Source organism: Phanerochaete carnosa (assembly GCF_000300595.1).
Source record: "Phanerochaete carnosa HHB-10118-sp unplaced genomic scaffold PHACAscaffold_5, whole genome shotgun sequence".
Classification (NCBI taxonomy): domain Eukaryota; kingdom Fungi; phylum Basidiomycota; class Agaricomycetes; order Polyporales; family Phanerochaetaceae; genus Phanerochaete; species Phanerochaete carnosa.
In genome coordinates, this window is record NW_006767632.1 from 2,983,390 (window position 1) to 3,005,589 (window position 22,200).

Consider the following 22,200-nt stretch of genomic DNA (forward strand, 5'->3'; position numbering starts at 1 on the left):
TCTCAAAGCCCAAAAATACCAGGCTAAATACAGCAGATCCTCGCCTCTGCTCCTTGATTGCAACACACGGATCAATCAACGCATAATAGACTTAGTATCAACTGACGGCTACCGCGGGGCGTCTGGCTGCAGCTGCAACTCTTCCGGCACAGGTATCATGCCAACGTGCCATACGTACGCTACAAAGACTCAGAAGAAAGGATACGACCTCACGACCACCGCGGCGGAGGCGCATCGACAACATAGCTGCAGCATCCAGGAGATCAGCGCGGCCAGTGAGACGCCCGAGATAGAGTGACGTACCCGATAGTTTCCCCAAAGCCCTTCTCCTTTTCGACCCGGATATCGAACACGAGGTTCCCGTTGCTTGGATCCCAAACGACACCGCACCAATTTCGGCGGCCCATGATGTATTTACTCTTTGGCGAGCCGCCATTCGGTTCCTGAGTGAAAAGCGGCACCTTGCGAGAGTGTGTGTCAGAGACGGCGCACGGGCTCAGACGGCAATCGGGCGTAACACTGACCATCGTCTCGTCCGTACTCATGTGGTGCAGTGTCCGGTGCGTCTTTGTCGCCAGGCTTGACACGAGCGTGAGCACGCCGTTCGGAGGCCTGCGGATGCTCAACTGAGTCCGCGTACGAGTAATAAGCTGATGCATGTACTCACGGCGTGTTCACGATCGCGCCTGCCATTCATGCACGAAGCGGAATTAGCCCTGAGTTGCGGATGGGGAAGCGGGAGATTAACGCACTGGTGACGACATTAAGCATGTACCGGTGGTCCATCGGCGGCGGAACCTCTTGAGCATTTTTGCCTTTCACGAGCGTCTTGAGCACGCCCACAGCAGCACAGTGTACGTCCCCAGAGAGGAACGTGATACGTGTACGCGTGCGACGCGCATATTGCTGTAGCTGCTCAATGAACCAGTTGCGCTCTTTCTATATAGAAGGATAGCTAGTCAGGGTTTGGCTGCCAATGCCGCGGGCGGTGGATATACCTTGTGTGATTTTGCCGTCCAATGGTCGTTCTGTACAAGCGCCAATGAGCACGCTGTCCGGGGATCAGATGCTGGAGAAAGGGCGCACCAGGTCATCTAGAAGCTCTGCGTCCGCATTGAACTTGTTGACAAATCCGGATAAGCCCATCGAGCCCGCCCTGCCTAAAGCAACCAGTGGGTTAAGCTTTGATTCGAGCGCGGTCTCGAGAAAGACCATTCGTGGGTAGGCGATAGGGATCCCTGAGCGCCGTGAGCAGGAGACATAGCCTGGGAATGAGGGTTACGTACCAAGTTGCACTACAAGGTGCTCCACCTGTGGTGGAAGGCGCGATATTCGGTCGAACATGGTTTTGTACTCGTACGGACTGCAGACTTGGTCCTTTTTCCGTTCTGCCCTGTGGCACCATTTGAGCACCTGAGAGACCTCACGAATAGCGAGCTATACAGACCGACAGTCGAGTAAAAGCATGTACACCTGAGGACCCAAGTACGACACGAACGAGTGCGAAGGATAGGGCACAAAGGGGCCATCACCGCCGATGACAACTGATTTGAATGGATGTCTTGTCGTGTCTCTGCCGTCAACTTCCACTATAACGGCCGTCAACACATCCAACACGATACGGCATTGAGCCTTACCATTTATGAAGCATTGGAATAGGAGGAAGAAGAAGTATCCTCGGGAACCAATCCTATAGATTGGGTGAATTAGGCACCCGCTCGGCAGGAAGCGGCGGCTGTACATACGCCGAGAATACGGGGGATCTCATTAAGTCGTCGGGATCTGAGCACAGCATGTCAGATGGTAGCTGTGCAGGGCGATTTTCCAACTTACAACTTCCAAATCCGTCAATCTTTCAATAGCTTTAGTACGCCACATTATTAACAGCGTCAGATGCACTCACTAAGTCTATAGAGACGGAGGATCAGAAGAATACGGGCGAAACAAAATAGGTATAGTGCACTTACCGTGGTCATCTGCCGAAACGAACAATGAACGTGAACTCTGATCCAGATGTCTCATATCGCTCACCAAGCATATTCAACATGGGTCTATGGCTCGTCAGCATCACGTCCGCTTCACTAGAGCAAACATGGCTCACATCGAACTATTCGCCCTTGCAAATGCACCACTCCGGAAGACCTGACAATAATGACTAAAGTAGAACCTATCAATTGCGAAGCGCATATCGTCCGTGAGGGTGTACGTCTTCTTCCTCTCGGGCGCCTTGGTATTCATCCAGTCCTGCATTTCAGGCTCACGCACGAGCGCGTCGCAATAGAGCTGATCGCCACCGCCAACGAGCACGTGGTACGGCTGTTCGGCATGCTTTTGTAGGAGGTCGACCCAGACAGGGTCATACCCGCTCTGGAAGCCTGGTCCACGGAAGTCGTCGGGATTTATGCCCGCACTGAAGCCGTTGCACTGCGGCGAGGGTGAGAGGGCTGATCAGGGTGTGTATGCGTTTGGGAACGCACTGAGTACGCTGCCCAACGCATGTTCTGGCCGCGGCCAGGCACAAAGAAGCTCATCTGTTGGCCATTGTTCAAGCTGTATGACACACGCATCTCGGTCGGTCCGAGGGGTATGTGGATCATAAACCGCCAGAAGGTGAAGGTGCCACCTGCGCCGCAGTACACCCAGATCTCTTGGCCCGGGACAGTCTGCGAGAGCGCGTTCGGACTGTGCGCGTAGAAATCCTCATTGGTCGCAGGCTGGACCATCGACAGCGGATCGGCGGGGTGAGGGCCTAGGTCGAACGATGTGCCGTTCCGCTGTGCAGAAGACTGTGAGCGTGTCCTCGTCGGTCGTATGGGAGAGTCAGGGTCCCACGAGTACGTCAGACTAGGATAGGGCTCATACACGGAACCAGCGTCGGCAGCTGGATACTTTAAGCGCCACGACGAAAACGACACCAGGAATGCGACGCACTGACAATCATGGCCGCACCATGCCATACACCATCTGCATCAACCGTATCATACCGCAACAGTGGGCCCGCCATGAACTGCAGTATCGGGTGCATATGCTGCACGCGCAGATTTCGCGAACGCTCCGCCGCACTCATGTGTGCAAGCTGCTGGGTAATCTGCTGAATACCCTCAGGTGCCGCAGGCTCCGCGTGCCCTGTCTGGTACCATGAAGGGCCAGGGGTCGGGGTCAGATACTGCGGCTGGTAGGATGGCTGGTGCTGATATCGCTCGTCTTTCGCGGGCGGCGTGGGAGGCGGAAGAGTGGAGGGGGTGGGGGACGGCGGGGGCAAAAATCCCCCAACGAAGGGTTCAGCAAGAGGGCCCACTTGTTCAACGGGCTGATATCTGCCATCGGGACCACGCTGCGGGTTAGACCATCGTTCTTCCTCCTATAGAAAGAGCAGAACTGGAGTGAGGGGGAAAGCGCGAGACGACGGTCACACGACGTACTTTTCGCGCATGATGTCTAGCTCTCCAACCGGCATTATCCATGGCTCGTAGAGTATGTTCTTCGTAGGGTGGACCAAGTCGTGTGTGTAAGTGGCGCGCTGTAACCCCGTGCGAAGTCAGCAAGCTGGCAGTCTCGAGCCTAGATATTGCAGTGCTCACCGCCTTATCCTTCGTCTCGGTATGCCGAATAATCAAGTGGTGCGTTGTGGTGAGGAGTCGAGGACAAGTTGGGTGGCCATTGGGACAAGCGTCTGAGGCTACGAGCCTGATCCGCGCCGATGCAGATGAATAACCAGCCGAGAGATTCTTGACTTCCGGTGTCGTAATCCCCGCATGATCTAACTCTCTTGGCAGCCGTTGTAGGACCTCAATGGCAGCGAGGGGTTTCTCTGCATCGGCAAGGTCGAATGTGGGTCGACGATGACGGGCTAAAGCGCTTGCCAAGTGTGCATATTCTGACATCACAGCCCGGCCTTACCTCATTGGTCTGAGCCACACTCCAGAAACATCCTTGTCTTGTCCAGTGAAATTCTGTTTCATTGGTCCCAGCAGAATATACCGCCCCTTAATTCTACATGTCTTACAAAATCATGTCGGCCTACTACAAGCTATCCGGCATGATCGACCGCAGTCGTGACGAGCTTGCCGTCTTGGATCGTAGTCTTGAACATTTCGGGGATAGGTGCCTCTGAGAAAACACCTTCTTCTTCTCCCTCGACTGGCAGGTTCACATTGATGCTGCTGCACTTGGCTGTGGTGATCTCGATGCCCAGGCAATCCCTTGAGAGGAAGACATGTCCCGAGTCTATCGAGTCGAGCTGGATGGTCGGCGCAGAGCCTGTGATCTGCAGCGTGAACGACGGGGAGCTGGTGATTGCGATTGAGGAGATGACATTCTCGACGAGGATGCTTGTCTTGCTGCAGTTGACTGTAGGGTGCAACGATCAGTAGATGTCCACTCAATCATCGTCTGCATATACGTACACATTGTCACACCGTTGACCTTGCCCTTCACAATTATGGTAGAGTTCTTGCATCCGTACAAGTTGATTGTATGGCTGAGGTCAGTGTTCTCGACAGTGAGTGACGTTTCATTCTCGTAGTTTTCCTGGCCCACGAGTCAGCAGAACACATGAGTATTCATTCATGAAAACACGAACAACGAGCCACTTGTTGCCCTCCAAGGCGAATTTCGTCGGCTTTTTGCCAGCAAGAGCATGCGGCTTAGTCGGCTTCAGTGGCTTCTTCGCAGCAGAAGCTATCGCACAGCTCGCCTCATTAGTTCGCATTTAACACGCCAAACCGTCGACATCTCACCGCTCGAGCCAGAACTGACAGATGCAGGGACGGTGCTGCCTGCCCTCAGTGCCGGATTCTTGTGTGTCATTTCACTCTTGTCGACCTTCCGGAGATGCTTCGTTACTTCCTCGCCACGGTTCAGCTCTGCAAACACCGCCGAGACGCCACCAGCGGCGGGAGCAGCAGCGGGCACTGCCGCAGGCGGAGGCGGAGGACCTGGAGGGGGTGGTGGCGGTGGCGGCGGCGCTGCCGAAGCGGATGCTTGATACTCGGCCACAGACTTGCCCTGTGGGCGTGATCGGAGGATTAGTGAGGATAGTGGCCAGGAGGTGGGCGAGGCAACGTACGGATGGGTTCCAGGCAAGGCCGGTCTTGTGATACTCCACCACATATTTGCGAAGTTCGTCGAGGAGAGCGTACCAAGCCCGTACCCACTCGACGTGTTTAGGATCCCTGACAGTATACCATCCCAATTAGCAACGCCCTGCGAGCGAGGGATAGCACACACGCACTTCTCCTTGTAGTCCTTGATAACTCGGTTGCCGTAGAATTCTGACGATTCTCTGACGCTTTGGACATGCGGCCCAGGCTCAGGTGTCTGAAAATGCCCATGAGAACCCTGTTTGTCCAGGCCAAATCCGTGTTACTCACCACAGCCCAGCCAACAGCGGGCGCGCCTTCCGCAAGCATCGTGTGATGAAGATTCCAGTCCCTGTCCTTCCGGAACTCTTCTTTCGCATGGATGACAGCCTCGATATCGTTGGACAGAGGAATGAGTACACCCTCGAGATCCTTCTGATCGGGCTGCTTGCAATTTGCCGCGAGCAGGATGACCTCGCGCAGTTTCACGTACTCCTTCCCTACAAGCCCGACCTAATGGCGTCCCTGTAAGCGTTTCGCCCTCTCCCAGATTAGAAAGACTAAGACTCGCCTGCTCGATAACGCTTTGACTCGCAAAGCTCTTCGTAAGCTCAACAAACAGCTTGAGCTTGCCATCGATGATAACCTCATCATACACCCGCACCGCCTTCGGTACCTCCCCCGGCGCGACGGGGGGGATGGTGGCAGGAGCTGGTGGGGGCGGGGGCGGTGGGGGAACAGGCGTCGGCTCGGTGGATGCGAGCGATGCTGCTGAGGGGGCGGCAGCGGTGGGGGGTGGTGCGCCGAGGGCAGCGAGATCTTCGAGACGCGATGTCGCGGCCTCTAGCCTGCGCAAGATGCTAAGAAAACTAGCGTACCCTCATCACAGTCCAAGCCATACCTCTTGATGATAGTCGCAAGCGAGTGAAGACCTTGCGTGGACGCCATTCTGGAACTCAGTGCACCTTATCTGACTTTCGCAGGCTTCTAGTGGCTAATCCAACTCTCTGGATGTAATGTCAAACTGCTGATGAATCACCGGGTATTGCGCAGGTACGACAGAGAAAGGAGAGGTGGTAGTCTGTAGCAAGTTGTCGTCGTCAACGTCTGTGTAGCAACCCGACGCTCGACGCATGCTGCCTGTATGCTGCGCCGAGCCTCTGGCTCGCTGATCCGGACGTCCGACGCATGGTCCAGTCTCCAAAACACTGCACATTTAATGTATGCCGTACGGTATCGTTGAGGAAATTCGAAGGAGGAAAGCAGCGGGAACGCAATGCAACAGCTCTCTGTAGCGGCACATACGGTGTAACCGCGCGATAGCGTATGTGCAGAAAGAAAGGCAAGATTTAGAAGAAATCGACGACTATATAAACAAGCCAGTCTCGATCACGATGCTGCTGTGAAAGATTTGAGAGGCTACTCGTCGTTGTCGACAAAGCCATCTCAGCAGCCACTAGTATCGTCCTCATTCTCGTTCTCTTCTTTAGCAGCCTTTGCCTTTACCCTCTTTCGTGCCTTCTTCTTGCGCCTCCGCTCTCGCTCCTGCTGTTTAGCCTTAAGCATCTCCTGCTTCGAGAGCCCAGGATTATATATCTGGTCCAACTGCGTGACACATTGTTTAACGGCATGAGTACAGTTAACATGGGACAGCAAGTTGACCCAACCTTGTCCAGCAAAATCTTGCGCGCAATCTTCCGGTTCTGAGTCAAGGAACGTGTTTCCTGACAGGTCACACGAATGCCAGAGGGTTTGTGAACCAGCTGCACGTTGTTCTCGGTTTTGTTGATGGACTGGCCACCAGGTCCACTTCCTAACCATAGACAAATATTCAGATGGACCTTTCGGCCATCGGCAGCATGCGAAAGCGCACCTCTAACAAACGTCTCCTCTATGTCTTCTTCTTTAAGCTCAGGAATCTTCCGCTCTTTGGCCGCCTTTCTAAGCTGGGAATAATATCGTGGCACAGACAGGGAAGATGGTGTGGGGGATGTGCTATCATTAGAATCTAATTCACTACAAATTCATTCAGAGCAGCACCTGGCACATATTAGTGAGCCGAAGACAAGAACAAGAATGAAGACGTACTTGACTCGTCTCCGCGCCCTACGACTGGACTCTATTAGCGGCGGGTTCTTAATAGTGCTATTGTTGCCGAGCTCGGTGTGTTCAGTGATTCTAAGTTCTGCGAACTCAACAGTCAGCGTCCATAGAGCTGGGGGTACGAGCGAGACATACTCCATTTCTCCTCTGAAACGTCCTCGATCTTGCGCACTTGAGCGACGTTCTTCCTTAGCACGTCGGAGATCTCTCTTGTAAGGGCAATCTTTTCTTCCCAGGTCTTCTGGTCGACCGCCGGGGTAGTGAGCAAGATGTCGTTGCGCACTTTCGCTCTGAACGCTGTGCGAAGGAAATGTCAATCTGTTGCATCAGGCAATGTTCGAGTTATTCACTTACCATTCTTCACCGGGACATCTCCAGTAAAGGTAACATTGCAAGCCCTGAGAAAGTCCCTGTATGCTGCCCTGGCGGACGCACGCAACGACGGAGAGAGGGACATGATGCAGCCGGCGTAGGTCGTGGCGCTGAGGATTCTCTATGCGAACATTCGCCAGCCAAGCTCACGGGAGAGCGCTCGGAAGAATCCGTTGGAGCCATCAGATCTAACGCGAGATTTGCTTATGATGGGACAGAGAACGCGTCCGCATTAGGAAAGCGTGTTATAGCTTGCTCGCTCGACGTCCGTCACCAAACTTGTTCCCGTTGTTCAGAGAATGTCCGAATCAATAGGGGACAACTTGGAGTAGATGGTGCGCATGTTAGCAGATGTTTTGGTACTAAAAGCATATTTTACTGCTTGGAAAATGGTGTCGGAACGTGCTGTTAAACGTTGACGACGTTGGCAAAGCATCTCGGACGACGTCCGAGCATCATGTGTGTCTAGGGCGTATACGCACCTCCCGTACCTAGAACATACGTGTATTTAGGAGTATCAGAGACGGCGGGAGTGCTCGCTATATGACCCTACGCGCACCCTTGTTTAACGTCTCACGTGACGCCGGAATACGGTTTGTTGACTGGCTCGACGCGCCTCGGAGTTTCAACACACACTCTTCCCTCGACCACCACCATCCCCCTTCCCGCTCCCCACCCGGCATAGTCCCCCTCGTCTGCTTCCCTCTTGCGCTTCCGTTCACCATCCAAATTCCTCAATAAGCTACTCGACACACTAGAAATGGCCCGCTCAACCAAAGCGACCACCAAATCCGCCAAGTCTGCGCAGACCTCCGCCGCAAAGAAGGCTGCTGCCCGTCCTGCTCTCGCGCACCCCTCATGGGTCGACATGATCAAGGTAGGCACTCACGTCAATTATACAGCATGCCTGTGCGCTCTAGATGGCGACGGCGGGCATGCGGCGGCGGGGAGCGGCTGTTCTTCATGACCACCCCAAAAGGGGCAGGGCGCAGGCGTGGCCCGCTGCCGCGCCACCGTCCTTCGTCATCGTGTCTGCACATGTACCCTCTTGTCTGTGGCTGTCTTTAGCACGCTTTGGGTACTAGCTTGCGACATGTAAATATCGTTTACTGACTGCGTGTTGAATTCCACAGGAGTGTATCGCCGCTCACCCTGACGATGCCCGCTCCGGAGTCTCCCGCCCTCAGATCAAGAAGTAGGTCTTTCCCCTCTTCATAAAAATTGAATGCGATGCTCATATGACTGGCAGGTTTGTTGAGGAGAACTACAAGCTCGACATTGGCAATGCTCAGATCACCCAGCTCAGCAAGGCCATTACTTCCGGAGCGGAAAAGGGCGTCTTCGTGCTCCCAAAGGGTAAGCTTCTCTGAGACTTTGCTACACAGCCACAAACACTTACGCACATATCATAGGACTCTCGGGACGTGTCAAGCTTAGCCCCAAGACCAAGCCCACTGATGCTGCTGCCAAAGAGGTAGGAAATCTTGCTGGTTGCCTGGCACCAAAGTGAACGCTTACCTAATCATGCAGAACAAGCCAGAGTCCAAGGCCGCGAAGCCCGCATCCAAGTCTGCTTCTAAGCCCGCCGCTAAGCCTGCTGCAAAGCCTGCAAAGAAGGTTATCGCCACTAAGGCTGCGCCAAAGGCCGAGCCCAAGAAGGTTGTAAAGGAAAGGCCTTCGACCAAGGCCGCGAAAGCCGACACGAAGAAGGCGGCCACCACCAAGGCAGCTCCTAAGAAGGCAGCGCCTGCGAAGGCTGTCTCTAAGACCACCACAAAGGCGAAGGCAGCTCCTGCTAAGAAGGCGGCGCCTGCGAAGAAGACCACTTCCTCGAGCAAGAGGGACACCACTAAGAAGGTGATGATCGATTAGTGCTGTGGTGGTCCGCAGCTTTTCTGATAGCTTGCCATAGGTTGTCACCGGTACCACTGCCGCCAGCAAGGCCAAGGCATCTGCAAAGAAGGGTTCTACCACCAAGGCGCCTGCGAAGGCAAAGGTTACCACCAAGGCGGCGACGAGCGCACGAAGCGCGCGGGTTAGTACGCTCAACTAATCGACGTTGAGCGTGGCTGACTCGCTTTGAACTCGCAGGCTGCTAAGCGGGCATAAGCGCATCATCATAATCATTTTTCTTGATCTATCTCTGTACCCGCTTCCGAATCTTACAGCAGTCTCGACTATTCCGAATCGCGTAGCCTCTTCTTTCGCCCCGTGCCACACCCCTCCGCTGCCACGAATGATCTCGATCTCAGATGCGGACATAACATATTAGTTATGTATTCCTAGGTGCCGTCGCTCCTCGATTTCTGGTGTAGGTGTCAAGCTCAGCACTACTCATGCACTCGGACTATGGAGGTTGGGAGGGAAGGAAGAACGGCGTAGTGTTTGCTAGTCTTCTCCTAGTCTGGGATCCGTTTTTTCTCTCATATCTGTACTTGTAAATTATAAGTTAGAGAGGCGAATGTATGCCTCTCGCTCTCCTTGTTAGCAGGACTCAGGAGACGCGTCTAGACTCCGCTATGACGGAGCGATCACGCGTCGCGTCACGAGCTCCTGCCTAAGAGGTCACGTGCCAGCTTCCTCTTTCGCCCACTGAGTCTCAGCTTTGGCTCTACTGCATACAAGTTTACAACACCTGCACCGCGCAAGCACACGTCTGATGTTGGGCAAAACGGCTCGAAAAGTTCAGCTGAGAGTATCAAATCAAAAGGCATACGTATGGGATAGTGAAGGTAATGCTCCTCCCATCTGCACACAGAAAGACTCATATCGGAGGTGAAGAACAGACCTTGCTGCCCTGCGTGCCGACCACCACATCTGCGGCGTCCTGACCGGCACGCTTCCGCACCTCTCGCAACAAAACGTTTTTCTTGGTGTTCCGCTCGTGCTTCTTCCGGAGGAGGTTGTCCTCCTCGTCTCGAAGCGTATGCGTCCTTCCTCTTCCCCACCAAACTCTGCTCATTCATTCATCGTAGAATTGGCAGTGTTCGTCGACGATTCTGCTGCGCACCGTTTGCCCTCGCACACCGAGCTCGCGCAATGGAACAGCAAGCGCATCGCGTCCGTTCGCGCCCAGCTCGCGGCCGCGGAGGCGAAGGAGGCCGCCGAGCGCGGTACGGCGGCGCACACGATGAGCGAGGAGGCGCGGCGCAAGCGTAAGGAGCGTGAAGAAAAACGTGCAGCCGCGGCACGCGCGAAGGCCATGGCGGAGGGCGTGGACCCGAACAGCGCGACTCTGCCCGTTTCATCACCTGCACCCACGCAAGGACACTCTGACGCACCTTCCGCGACTCTAAATGCGAGTGCGAATGCTAACACAGTGTACACCGTGACTGTTCCTGCGAGTTCGGTCGCAGAGTTGCCATGGTACACACCCGAGCCGGTGACGTATGCGACGCTTGAGGATGCCAGAGCGGCCGGAGTGTGGACGTACCCCTCGACGCTGTTCGAGCGCGCAAAGTGTGCGGTGTTCTGTGATTTGTGGGAGAAGGGACATTTTATGGGTGGAGGCATCAGATTTGGTGGAGACTTTCTTGTGTATCCCGGTGCGGACTTTCTTTGTTTCTCAGCTAATGGCATGACTGACAAGCGGACGCTGTAGGTGACCCTCTGAGGTATCATTCGCACTTCACCGCGACCGTGCACGAGTCGCCAGTATCGACTCTACGGCCGATGGAGATAGTCGCCCACGGGCGATTGGGCACTGCAACAAAAAAGGCGCATCTCCTGTGCGGGTGGGATGAGCAGAAGCAGGAGGTATCATATTATTCTATTGAGTGGGCCGGTTTCGGTTGAATAGATACATGCGCACGGATAAACGTATGCGGTTGAATGTACGGATGATGTGCTGTATGTGGTACATATTGCCAGTGTGTGGTTATCCAAAAGCCAATGCAGTCAAAATTAGAAGAAGAAGAAGAAGAAGAAGAAAAAGAAAAAGAAAAAGAAAAAGAAAGTAGAACACGTTCAGTCGAATTTGCGTCTCTGGGCCCCACTTCGACTCCCTCTACGCACCCTGACCCTTGTTGCTCCCGTGCCTATCGGCGGCGCCGGCTTAATCTCACCGAGCTCGATGCTCCCTGCCTCACCCTCCTCGACGCTCTCGACGCTCTCGCTCGGCACGCGTCGATGTGAGCGCGGGCCCAGCACATCCGGGCTTGGCCGTGGCGCGCCCAAGGAGCCAAAGACGCTGAGTACGCGAATGATGGCATCGTTAAGCCAGACGACGGGCGTGAAGATGGGGATACGGATGGGCACGAACGGAGACGGGTGCCGGACCGTCTCGCTCTGCGTCGGGTTGTATGGGTCTCCTGGCTGCGGGCGTGCATGCATCGCCATAATGATGTACTGGCCATCTGATTAGCGAGGAGAGCGGGAGATGGTAACGAGGTTAGCGTACGGCAGGGAATATGAGCGCGAAGATCGCAGCGTTAGCGAGCGTGCTGCCGAACATGCAGAGTGCGGTGGGTGGGAGGCCTACGACAGGCTCAGTACGCAAACTATTCTGCGTACAGATAGAGCACGCACCAAATGCAAAGTAGTACGCCCATCGTTCCTCAAGGTACCTCATCCTACGCGAAAGCGAGTACCCTCTCGCGATCCATATAAATCTATTATCGTCAGTCCTCGCCGTCCCGTGCAACATTAGTCACACTCACTCGAAGCAATAATACCTGCATACTGTCAGCCAAACAGTCCGAGAACAAGGATGACGGGACTCACGCGTCAACCCAGCAGAGAAATACGAAACCGAGAGCAGGGCCCGCATAGGGCACATAACGGAGCATGAATGAAACGGCGACAGACGTGAAGATCATCACGCCGCGATACGCTGACGTTGCTACGCTGTTCAGTAGCCCGAGGTACGTCCCGGTCGTGGCGTCTGCCGCTGCGCGTGCGCCATGCTGGAGGGTGTAGGTACGCCGCGCGAGGTGCGCCGTCCATGAGCTCTGCGCGGGGTGAGTGCGCGGGATCGAGCGGAGAGAAGGATGGCACATACGTTGAGGTAGAGCGACACGCCAACAACAGGCAGGAGCCAAAGCACTTGGTACACCCAGCCGACGTTCCGCCGGAGCCAATGCGTGTGTCCGTGCGTGAGCGGCTGCAGGAGCAGGTCGAAGAAGTAGATCGATGCGAGCGAGACACAGTTGAGGAGGAGCGACTTGAGAATGTTCGAGCGCACCTCTGCGTCGCTATCGATATACGTGGGTTTCGGTGAGTCCACGTCGACGTTGTACGGGAGCGCACGCACCTCGACACGAGCCGTATGACCGCATCCCACCTGAACGCATCGAATAGCCCTCTCCCCGCTGCCTTCAGCTGTAACAGTACTGTTTCCTGTGGCGTCAAGAACGTTGGATACGATGACCTCGATGTGAATGGGTCTGTTGCGTGCGAGCCATACCCTGGGGTACCGTGCGAGGCGTAGTGGCGAGACATCGGAGCAGAGTTGAATAGACGCTCGAGCAATGCGGCGCAGGCGCGGGGGGCGAGCTCTAAGTGTCAGAGGCGCAGACGGCTGGAGGCAATGCAGCATAAGGCGTGAGATAACCCAACCGCAAGTGTATTACAGAGTATGTAAAATGATTATGCAAAAGTAGAACTACAGAGTCCGATGCTATACGTCTCAAGATAGTATGCGCCGAGATGTGATGAGCTGAAGCCGGCAGACGATTCGACTTCCTCAGACCTCGTACCTATCCTCGTCGAACGTCGCGCCTCCAGGCGAAAGAGGTCTCCACTCTCCCACCTCCTCGTCCTCTCCCCCCTCAATTGTATATGAGGAGAGCTCTTCCACGTCATCGCTCTTCTCGCCGAGCCCAATGCCCAGCCCAAGCGCATCAAAGTCTTCGTCGTCATCAATATCGTTCAAGTTAGTCTCTGGGTCCAGCAGTCGGGCTAGGGCGTCCATGTCCACTCTCTTCGTACGCTTGCCTCCGCTGTCTTGAGCGTTGTCGCTCTGGTAACCAGTGTCTTCGCGCTTCCGTTTCTTGGGCTTCCTCGGGGTATCAGTGGTCTCGGCGTCCCCGCCATCCGCAGGGTCCCATTCGAATGTCTGGCGCAAGACCTCAACTTCCTCTTGAGATCTGAGGAGCCCTTCCAGCTCGCCTTCATCGAACAGTTCCTCGTCGAGGACAGCCTCTTCTCCACGCGATGCCGCGAGCAGCTGCAGTCGAGTAGGCGGGTGCACGAACGCGTGAGTCAGGGCAGAGTCGTCTGCAGTGAGAAAATGCTCGAGTAACTCCCCTGTCTCTGACCGCCTGCCGCTACTCTTCGCTGTCAAGGCTGAGGCAGTTTTCGCAAGTGGGTTTAATAAGAACTGCGAGGCCTGCTCCACGGCCCGCTCGTGTGGAGTCCTCCTGGTCTTCTTACGCCGCGAAGAACCGCAGATGGCGTTGTCGTCCGGTGTGCCGCTGGGTTTCGATATTTCCAACGCGCCCTCGGGCTGTTCGGAAGCGCTTAGACTATCCTCATCGTCTCCATCTGCGCTGCTATCGACCTCGATATCGAATCCGGGTTTTGCCTGCGCCTCAAGCTTCCTGTGCCAGATATCTCCTTGGAACTGTACGACGTCTTTGAGTCCGCGTGCAACGACAACGCGCTTTGCGACCTTTGACCTGCCTCGACCGCTCTTCTCGTGTGCGTCGAGCCAGGGCACGTCACGAACGTATTCCTCTACGAGATCGTAAATGGCCTTATATCGCTGCATGACAATTGCTTTGCTTGCGCCAACACGTGCACCGAAGGCTTGTGCCAACGCACCAGCCTGGGGTAGAGAAGCAGACAACTCGCCTTCGAGTGAAAGTATGAGAACTGCACACGCCGTCGATGCTGTTGGCAGTGCTGCTAGTGAAGGCACGCGCGAAACTAGACTGGCAAGTGCGATAGCGGTATGCTGAACTGTCGATATCCTTCCTTCCAGAGGCGTGAGCGCTGTAGACAGTTGATGTGGGAGAGACGCAGGCTGTCGGATAAGCGTGAGGAGATGCGCCTGCAACACTGACAGGTGCTGAGCGGGATCCGCCGAGATCAATCTGAGTTGCAGCAGCAGAGTCGTCGCGGTAAACACTTTCGAAAGCGACGGCAGCGGTTCTTCAAGGAGATACTAGCAAAAAAGCGGAACAGAAGTCAACGCATGTCCTATAGAATGAGGCAGAAAAGGATGGGTCTAGGCGACATGACGTTATGAAGAAGCGAGGCTACTCACTGCAATGTCTCGTAAAGAGTCGCTCTTATTTGCTTCGCGTAGGGCGATCGCAAGCGATGCACCTGCTATCAACTTGGCCTTGCGACCCCATCTGTAACGACCCTTTCTCATTGCTTGATCGAATATAGCCTGCGCGCGTGTTGCAGAACTCGTGCTTGAGAGGCTACCGGCTATAGACCTTATGGCTTCGTGCATTGCAACCTTACAGTAGACGTTATATCAGCGCGTAGTACTTTGTCGGTACCTCTGCACGCACCATGTTCCGTCTATCCCTAGCATCCTTTTCTTGTCCAGCAAGAGCCCAGCCGTGTCGACCCTTCAGAGTGGAGCCCTGGACAGTATTAACAAATGAAGTACGTTCATATCCAGACGTGTCCACGTGCTCCAAATGAGATGCAAGGACATTCTGCGAGGGATTTGTGAGTGTACCGCAGTTCGCGCAGACGGCAGAGCCCAGCTCCTCTTCATAGACGGTTGATTCGCCGCATTCCACACATACGCCCTCACTCATCCGGCCAGACTTGAGTGTAGGGGGTAGCCCAGAATACGCAAGGAGGGATGAAGGGTACCAACAAGGTGTAGACGAGGGTCTTTTGTCGACGTCAGTCACGGCCAAGAGTGGGCTTCGCGGGTCTAGCCGCTGCTAGCACAGGTACGGAGAAGGGGGTCGTTGACGCCCTAGTCCAGATTTTATAGCCGGAGTTTTGGACGCTTTTGTCAACGACGATGATAGCGAGCAGGTTGTGAGCGACGTCGAGGTCAAACTTCAAAGCTTCTAAGTCGCTGTGACGTGACTCTCTGTGACAAATCGTTTACGTTACTCGTGACGAGTGTGACGAACGCGTCTCGCGACGCGGTTTCTGCGCGCCTTTACATGTCTGCTCCTCACTCAGGTATTCTGGCTGTTCCCATTGTTCAGTCCTCCAGTAGCTGGAATTTGCAGAGCATACCGTCTCAATACCTCCACGTCGTCTACCTGCATTCATTAAATGCTCGGCACGCATCTACGCCCGCTCAATTTCATCTGCTCCCTGTCTGGTTATTTCAAGTGTAAAGAACGTTGACCATGCAGACTTCTTCGGAACCATTTTTAAGTATTCGTGAGGACATGAAACTTCTTTCTGCAAATTTTTTTGCTTGGTTAGCCAGCTAATCTATCGTTCACTTATAGGGAGGCGTTAATATTGGGGGAGCTCCTGATCAGAGCTCCAGCTAGGCGCGGGATTCGAACGAGTAGCAAAAAGCCTTTGACCACTGAGCTGCATTCCCGAAACCTCGTGTGGTACACGATGTCGTCTTCTGAACCACAATAGAGAACAGCGATGAAGAAGTTGAGGACGCATACATTCGATTGAGTCATGTGCTGGCCGTCGTAGCATTCAGCAAAGGTGATCGTGAGTCGTTCGAGGTCATACAGAATGTCTTACGAACATGGAGTTTGACCATCTAGGCCATGACGCCCTCGCGTGGAGGCCGATTACCCTGATACATGCTCCCACGAGTCTGGTATCACATCGAACCGTACGACTGAAGATGAGGTTCAGCCAAGTGACCTTCCAAGACAGTGCACGCGACAATCGGAGGGGGCACGCTGTTCGACATCCGGGAGATGATCCAGATGCTGATTCCCGAGAGGCACGAGCCAGACCAGTCATTTCACCTTGGAGCTTCCCGGTAAGCAAAACGCCTAGCTCGTCTTCGCTGCCGAAAGGGTTCCAGCTTCAGGCTCTCCCAAGCGCATGACGCTTTCCGTTCCCGGGTCCAAAGATACACGCCATGAGCCCCGCTCGTCTGATTGCATTGGAGATATGAAGGCCTTCTGACTTGTTTCTTGACGTTAGGTTTACCCTGGTATCGCCGCATGTTCCTCTGCGCCGAGCTATGGGCGTTCTATGAGTCCTACGGCATGAAGGCGGGCTGCTGCGCAATATCTGGTTTCCACGCAAGCTGAGGTTGAATGTGCAGAGCGGGAGCGGGAAAAGTGGCGTTGGCCGTGGCGCTTCCCCGCATTAGTGTCACGTGGGATGATGCAGTTTCGGTCTAGGCGCCCAGATTGGCCAGACTGATTAGGGCGGGAAACTACAGCTCGACCTCGACCTCCCCTCCATTCTCGCACGCTCAGCACACGCGCATCTTTGTTCTTCTTCCCCTTCTCTCCTTCCTCTTCAGGGCATCACCTCTACCGGACGCCCAGAAGTGATATAAATCTCATCTAAGCCCAATCTTTCCCACTTGCCATCCTTCCCCAACCATGGCTCCTTCTCACAAGTTCCAGTCCGTGCCCTCTGAGGTCCTCCGCCGCAGGCTCTCGAGTGTAGTCTCGGCTAAGAGGCCCAATGTCACCAGCTACTCCCACCTTACCGTACGCTGCACTTTCCCGCTACGTGCATCATACTTTGCTTACCGCACGTCGCGCACTTGTAGCCCATGTGGGCTGGTATCGCCGGTACCCCCATCAACAACAATACTGGCTACGAGGTAGCCATCTCAATTCACGACTCTGTCTACAACACCGATTTCGCTTCAAGCGTCGTTCCGTACGATCCCACCGAGCCTGATTCCCAAGCTGAGACCATCGAGAAGCATGTCCTCGACTCCCTCCGCAAGTTCTCCCAGGAGCACCTCTGCAAGTTCCTCGGTGCCGGTATCACACTCAGTCTGCTCAAAGAGGTGCGCTGGGGTTTGATATCGCGACATCTCGCATACAGGGCTCTAATCGTAACATCACATTAATAGGCTCCGAACCTGTGCACACGTCTCTGGCTCGATTTGGATATCGTCCCCATTGTGTTCAACATTAAGCCATTCCACACTGACTCTCTCACGAGTCGCAACATCAAACATAGGATTTCATCGACCACTGGCTCGTATGTGCCCTCCGGTGCTGAGACTCCCACTGTCTACGTCGACTCGCCCCAGCTCGGAGACGGCGGCAAGCTCTCGTCTGGCGTGGGCCAGAAGCTCCCGATCTCGCGCACAGTCGACGAACAGGCTGATTCTGCGGCACGCAAGTGCATCATGTACTTTGGCCCGAACAACAACCCGCGGCTGTCGATTGGCCCGCGTAATCAAGTTGCAGTCGACGCGGCGGGAAAGATCCACCTACTCGATGACCTCGAAGAATATCGCAAGTCGGTTGGCCCAGGCACCTGGAGTGCCGTGAACAAGCTGGCGGATGAGCTCCGTGAGAAGAAGATAAAGCTGGGATTCTTCTCGTCTACCCCACAAGGCGGTGAGTGCGGGGTAACGAACCTAGCATTGAACGGAGATTGATCGCATTCTCTGGCCTCTTTCTTTTGATCGGCGGATGCAGGTGGTGTCGCCCTTGTAAGTCCTCCCACTCGATCTGGCCGGATCCATGTCTGGGAACTGACGTTGGCGTCCTGACAGATGCGTCACGCGCTCATCCGGTTCTTCACCGCCCTCGATGTTGACTGTGCCTGGTGAGTATCGGCGCGAGAGCCGCGCGAGGTGCCGGCCTAGCATGAGAAAATCCCAACTTGCCTCTAACCTGAATGCGCAGGTATGTTCCCAACCCGTCGCCAAGTGTTTTCCGGACGACCAAGAACAACCACAACATCTTGCAAGGAGTGGCAGACCCGAGCCTGCGCCTGACCAAGGAGCAGAAGGAGAACTTTGACGCGTGGATTCTCAAGAATGGTCTCCGCTGGACGGCTGAAGGTGGTCCCCTTGCGCCCGGTGGTGTCGATATCGCGTTCATCGGTGCGTCGAAGAAGTGCTGAGCTTGAAGTTACGTGCTGACGGCATTGTTCAGATGACCCTCAGATGCCAGGTCTCATCCCGCTGATCAAGAAGGTCCGCCCGGACTTGCCTATCATCTATCGCTCGCACATCGAAATTCGCAGCGACCTCGTGCACCTCGAGCGCTCTCCGCAGCAGGAAGTCTGGCAGTACCTATGGAACAACATCCAGCACGCAGACCTGTTCATTTCACACCCTGTGAACAAGTTTGTCCCCAGCGATGTCCCGCCGGAGAAGCTCACGCTGCTCGGCGCTGCGACCGATTGGTAGGTAGCATACTTCGGAGGCACAAGTCGATGCTGACTGGTTCCTAGGCTTGACGGTCTGAACAAGGAGCTGTCGCCTTGGGATTCTCAGTACTATATGGGCGAGTTCCGCAACTTGTGCGTCAAGGAAAAGATGAACGAGCTCGGCTGGCCCGCTCGCGAGTACATTGTGCAAATTGCGCGATTCGATCCGTCGAAGGGTATTCCGAACGTCATTGATTCGTATGCGCGGTTCCGGAAGCTGCTCGACGGCAAGGTTACGGAAGACGAGATCCCGCAGCTGTTAATCTGTGGACACGGCGCCGTCGACGACCCTGACGCCACCATCATTTACGACCAAGTCGCGAACCTTGTGCACAGCAAGTATGTCCAGTACGCAAAGGATATCGTATATATGAGGTGTCCCCCGAGTGACCAGTGTAAGTACAATACAATCTTCTCCTTCATCTCCGCTAACAGTTCGTGCTTAGTGCTGAACGTGCTGATGGCGAATTCCAAGTTCGCGCTGCAGCTGTCGACCCGCGAGGGCTTCGAAGTAAAGGTCTCGGAGGCGCTGCACGCGGGCAAGCCCGTGATCGCGTCGCGCACGGGCGGCATCCCGCTGCAGATCGTGCACGGCAAGAGCGGCTACCTCGTCGACGTCGGCGACAACGACACGGTCGCGAAGCACATGTTCAACCTGCATACGGATGACGACTTGTACGACAACATGTGCGAGTATGCGCGCACGCACGTCAGTGATGAGGTCGGCACTGTCGGCAACGCCGCCGCGTGGATGTACCTCGCTGTCATGTACTGCTCGCGCGGCGTTCGCCTCCAGCCCAAGGGCGCGTGGCTCAACGACATGCTGCGCACCGAGACGGGCGAACCGTACAAGGAGGATGAGCCCCGCCTGCCGCGCTCTGGTCTTAATGTCCAAGGATAGATGTGTCAATACCCCTGACTGAAGCCCGCGGAGGGAAGATTGGAACCTGTGCTCATGTCTGAAAAAATGAAAGTGCGTTGGCTGCCACACTGTGTAATTGTTGTATGTAGAAAAGATGCGAGAGCCTCTGTAGAACTTAGTTTCAATGAAAGCGTTTGTGCGGACATCGGTGGGTCAAAAGTGAGAATCAGTTTCTGCTCAGAGGAAGTATGAGCCACAGGGTATTATGTCGTGTCAGATTTGGTACCTTCAGAAAGAAGCGGCAATTTAGCACGCGAATGTAGATGCTACGCCCACACATGTGATCTTCTACGTGCCATTACAGTATCGCGTACCCTCCCAACGCTACTAGCTTATATTCGGGCCCGTGCCACAAGTTTGTGTGTAGCCCCATATATCTTCATCGGTACGCTTCCTAATCCCACTTATGGAAGACTAGTTACGACCTGAAACAAACCTACTGGTAATCAATATATTGGCTTTCTCTGGCCCAGGCTTGATCTCAAATATATGATCGCGGGCAGCTACACCATGAAGGGTAAAGCCTGATCAGAGCTGGTGGTTGGCCAGAAGACATGATGCGCTTCCAAGCTGCCGGCGGACGTCGTGGTAGTCGACGTCATGCGCTGCAAGTATTCTCATATAAACTGCACGCGTCCTGATCAACGAAAGTGCGCTTACAGTCCTCGACTTCGCCCCACTTTTCAATTTGACTGTTGACTTCGACATGCGAAGCTTGCGCAGCCTGCTCAGCGGTAACTCGTCTCTTGACGAGTGCCAGAGCGATCAAGAAGGACTTGGTGGTATATGTTGCGCGCTCCATGGCTGAGCAAATATTTTTAAACTGTGCTCTACAGGTGCATTGAATAGCACGTACCGGCCATTTCCCACTCGTCCATTTGTTCGAGCACCTTACGGAAGGCAGCAAGCGTCTCCGCGGGCTGCCTTGGGACGGAGAAACCAGTCGTGACATTCACTTCAACAGTGAACGATTCACGTGCCCACGTAAGTAATGGCTCCCAGTGTCGCTTCTGTAGGGAGACGAGCGACGCCGGCTCGGAAGCATGGAAGCAGATCGCGTCCGTCTCGAAGTACTTCAGCAGCTGGTCATATACTTGGACGCGTGTATCCGCCTTCGAGTTCCGGAATGCGTCGATTGCTCGCGATGCAAGGCTTGTCTACAAGTTCCCTCAGCTTCATCCTCAAGACTTCGAACGGAGCACGCCGGAGGCAGGCGCACCATAGGAAGCGAATGCTGCTTGAGCAGTGTTTCTTGATTATCCCATTCCGCTGCAATAAGCGTTACAGCAAGAGCCTTATGTTTTGGAAGTAGCAGTTGATCCCCGGATGGAGTTTTTAGAGGACGCTTGTCGAGAGTGACGGTCAGGTGGTTTTTGCTGGCGTCCGAGGCCGGTGTGGTAGATGTAGAGGCAGCAGACAGACCCGGTTGCACTTCGATACCGACATCTTTCCAGAAACGTTTCAGTGTCGCTTGGGCACCTGCATTCCGATACAATACATGAAAAATAGCTTTGTCGGTCAGTGTGGGTGATGTACTTGAGGAGAACGTACGGTTTGTAGCTGTAACGGCTGGCCCACTCGTCGCTATCGTTGCCTGAGTCCTGGCACCCCTTAATATGATATTTCCAAAAGAGAATTGCTTAGCAAGACCCAATAACATCTTACTTAGACACACAAAGCAAGAGAGATGCGAGGATGACCGTCGGAAGTGGACGAGAGAAGAAGGAGAGAAACCCCTAACCCCACGTAAACGCGTCAAGGCGCGCAGTTTACGCGCTTGTAAATGAGGGCGTCGCCGTTCGAATTGCTTCCGTTTGCCCCCTTGTGACATCTCTTGCTGAGAGGCAGCATGCCTCAGAGCAAGCTAATCCAGACCCACACCAATAAAACATCGACGCAGGCCGTCTTATCAACGTATTTCTCATCCCCGACCAGGAACTCGCCACAGCAACAAGAGGAGCGGAGGCAGCGAGAAACCGACCCGAAAGACCGTAATGCTGCTGGGAGAGCAGAAATTGACTTGACAGTGTCTGACGACGACTCTGACGCGGATTTATGGCGCAAAATAGAGGGCCAACCGCCGGCGAAGAGGCGCAAGGTCAGTTCGCCTGTGAAAGCGACTGCTCCGAGCACCTCACTTGCTATGCAAAGTCCATCAGTCAATGTACAGAACCAGCCACAGGATGCCTCTACTTCTGCCATTCGCCAGTTTCGCTTTGACCCATCGTCATCCTCGAACGCGCTAGCTCTTTCGGCGAGTCAAGTTGGTGGACCGGAAGCAGAGAACAGAACACGGGTTCGCGAACGCGCAAAGAGCATCCTGCTAGGAGACAACAATATATTTGCTCGGACCCTCGAAGTATCCAACTCGGCGGAAGCATCAGGCAGTAGAGAGGGTACTCCAAGTAGCGACGAAGGGGAGGAAGATGAACCTGAAGCAGAAGAAACTAAGATCGACTTTGA

At 54.7% G+C, this 22,200-nt stretch overlaps 8 protein-coding genes across 8 annotated transcripts; 2 read left to right on the forward strand and 6 right to left on the reverse strand.

Moving 5' to 3' along the window:
• Positions 1 to 25: 25 nt before the first annotated feature.
• PHACADRAFT_256857 (uncharacterized protein) lies at positions 26 to 3,237 on the reverse strand. Its single transcript, XM_007396166.1, has 18 exons — positions 2,932 to 3,237; positions 2,478 to 2,881; positions 2,102 to 2,424; positions 2,028 to 2,051; positions 1,997 to 2,001; positions 1,904 to 1,908; positions 1,834 to 1,852; positions 1,746 to 1,782; positions 1,638 to 1,690; positions 1,448 to 1,589; positions 1,287 to 1,393; positions 1,087 to 1,238; positions 999 to 1,028; positions 753 to 939; positions 668 to 686; positions 525 to 612; positions 304 to 461; positions 26 to 246 (listed from the first exon to the last, which is right to left on the reverse strand). The coding sequence occupies exons 1-18, from the start codon at positions 3,065 to 3,067 to the stop codon at positions 210 to 212; spliced, it is 1,926 nt and encodes a 641-aa protein (XP_007396228.1). The 5' UTR covers positions 3,068 to 3,237; the 3' UTR covers positions 26 to 209.
• Positions 3,238 to 3,946: 709 nt separating this feature from the next.
• PHACADRAFT_256860 (uncharacterized protein) lies at positions 3,947 to 6,127 on the reverse strand. The gene is made up of 9 exons (XM_007396167.1): positions 5,983 to 6,127; positions 5,653 to 5,929; positions 5,373 to 5,594; positions 5,234 to 5,319; positions 5,069 to 5,174; positions 4,740 to 5,007; positions 4,583 to 4,680; positions 4,407 to 4,530; positions 3,947 to 4,350 (listed from the first exon to the last, which is right to left on the reverse strand). The coding sequence occupies exons 1-9, from the start codon at positions 6,027 to 6,029 to the stop codon at positions 4,031 to 4,033; spliced, it is 1,548 nt and encodes a 515-aa protein (XP_007396229.1). The 5' UTR covers positions 6,030 to 6,127; the 3' UTR covers positions 3,947 to 4,030.
• A 400-nt stretch (positions 6,128 to 6,527) lies between these two features.
• Positions 6,528 to 7,641, reverse strand: PHACADRAFT_93577 (uncharacterized protein; the record flags this gene model as incomplete). The annotated part of the gene is made up of 6 exons (XM_007396168.1): positions 6,528 to 6,686; positions 6,749 to 6,894; positions 6,955 to 7,076; positions 7,122 to 7,266; positions 7,320 to 7,481; positions 7,539 to 7,641. The coding sequence occupies 6 exons, from the start codon at positions 7,639 to 7,641 to the stop codon at positions 6,528 to 6,530; spliced, it is 837 nt and encodes a 278-aa protein (XP_007396230.1).
• Positions 7,642 to 8,213: 572 nt separating this feature from the next.
• On the forward strand, positions 8,214 to 10,037 carry PHACADRAFT_256861 (uncharacterized protein). The gene is made up of 7 exons (XM_007396169.1): positions 8,214 to 8,433; positions 8,690 to 8,751; positions 8,806 to 8,912; positions 8,969 to 9,030; positions 9,087 to 9,413; positions 9,469 to 9,591; positions 9,648 to 10,037. The coding sequence occupies exons 1-7, from the start codon at positions 8,317 to 8,319 to the stop codon at positions 9,663 to 9,665; spliced, it is 816 nt and encodes a 271-aa protein (XP_007396231.1). The 5' UTR covers positions 8,214 to 8,316; the 3' UTR covers positions 9,666 to 10,037.
• A 482-nt stretch (positions 10,038 to 10,519) lies between these two features.
• Positions 10,520 to 13,041, reverse strand: PHACADRAFT_174086 (uncharacterized protein). Its single transcript, XM_007396170.1, has 6 exons — positions 12,808 to 13,041; positions 12,556 to 12,748; positions 12,279 to 12,505; positions 12,084 to 12,166; positions 11,956 to 12,032; positions 10,520 to 11,870 (listed from the first exon to the last, which is right to left on the reverse strand). The coding sequence occupies exons 1-6, from the start codon at positions 12,993 to 12,995 to the stop codon at positions 11,523 to 11,525; spliced, it is 1,116 nt and encodes a 371-aa protein (XP_007396232.1). The 5' UTR covers positions 12,996 to 13,041; the 3' UTR covers positions 10,520 to 11,522.
• A 58-nt stretch (positions 13,042 to 13,099) lies between these two features.
• On the reverse strand, positions 13,100 to 15,527 carry PHACADRAFT_144858 (uncharacterized protein). Its single transcript, XM_007396171.1, has 3 exons — positions 15,020 to 15,527; positions 14,764 to 14,964; positions 13,100 to 14,661 (listed from the first exon to the last, which is right to left on the reverse strand). The coding sequence occupies exons 1-3, from the start codon at positions 15,272 to 15,274 to the stop codon at positions 13,240 to 13,242; spliced, it is 1,878 nt and encodes a 625-aa protein (XP_007396233.1). The 5' UTR covers positions 15,275 to 15,527; the 3' UTR covers positions 13,100 to 13,239.
• A 1,210-nt stretch (positions 15,528 to 16,737) lies between these two features.
• On the forward strand, positions 16,738 to 19,934 carry PHACADRAFT_144860 (glycosyltransferase family 4 protein). The gene is made up of 9 exons (XM_007396172.1): positions 16,738 to 17,125; positions 17,188 to 17,433; positions 17,500 to 17,995; positions 18,077 to 18,090; positions 18,154 to 18,206; positions 18,287 to 18,486; positions 18,539 to 18,791; positions 18,840 to 19,210; positions 19,262 to 19,934. The coding sequence occupies exons 1-9, from the start codon at positions 17,015 to 17,017 to the stop codon at positions 19,714 to 19,716; spliced, it is 2,199 nt and encodes a 732-aa protein (XP_007396234.1). The 5' UTR covers positions 16,738 to 17,014; the 3' UTR covers positions 19,717 to 19,934.
• A 7-nt stretch (positions 19,935 to 19,941) lies between these two features.
• On the reverse strand, positions 19,942 to 21,450 carry PHACADRAFT_209438 (uncharacterized protein). Its single transcript, XM_007396173.1, has 5 exons — positions 21,289 to 21,450; positions 20,957 to 21,216; positions 20,594 to 20,894; positions 20,398 to 20,541; positions 19,942 to 20,342 (listed from the first exon to the last, which is right to left on the reverse strand). The coding sequence occupies exons 1-5, from the start codon at positions 21,395 to 21,397 to the stop codon at positions 20,266 to 20,268; spliced, it is 891 nt and encodes a 296-aa protein (XP_007396235.1). The 5' UTR covers positions 21,398 to 21,450; the 3' UTR covers positions 19,942 to 20,265.
• Positions 21,451 to 22,200: the final 750 nt, after the last annotated feature.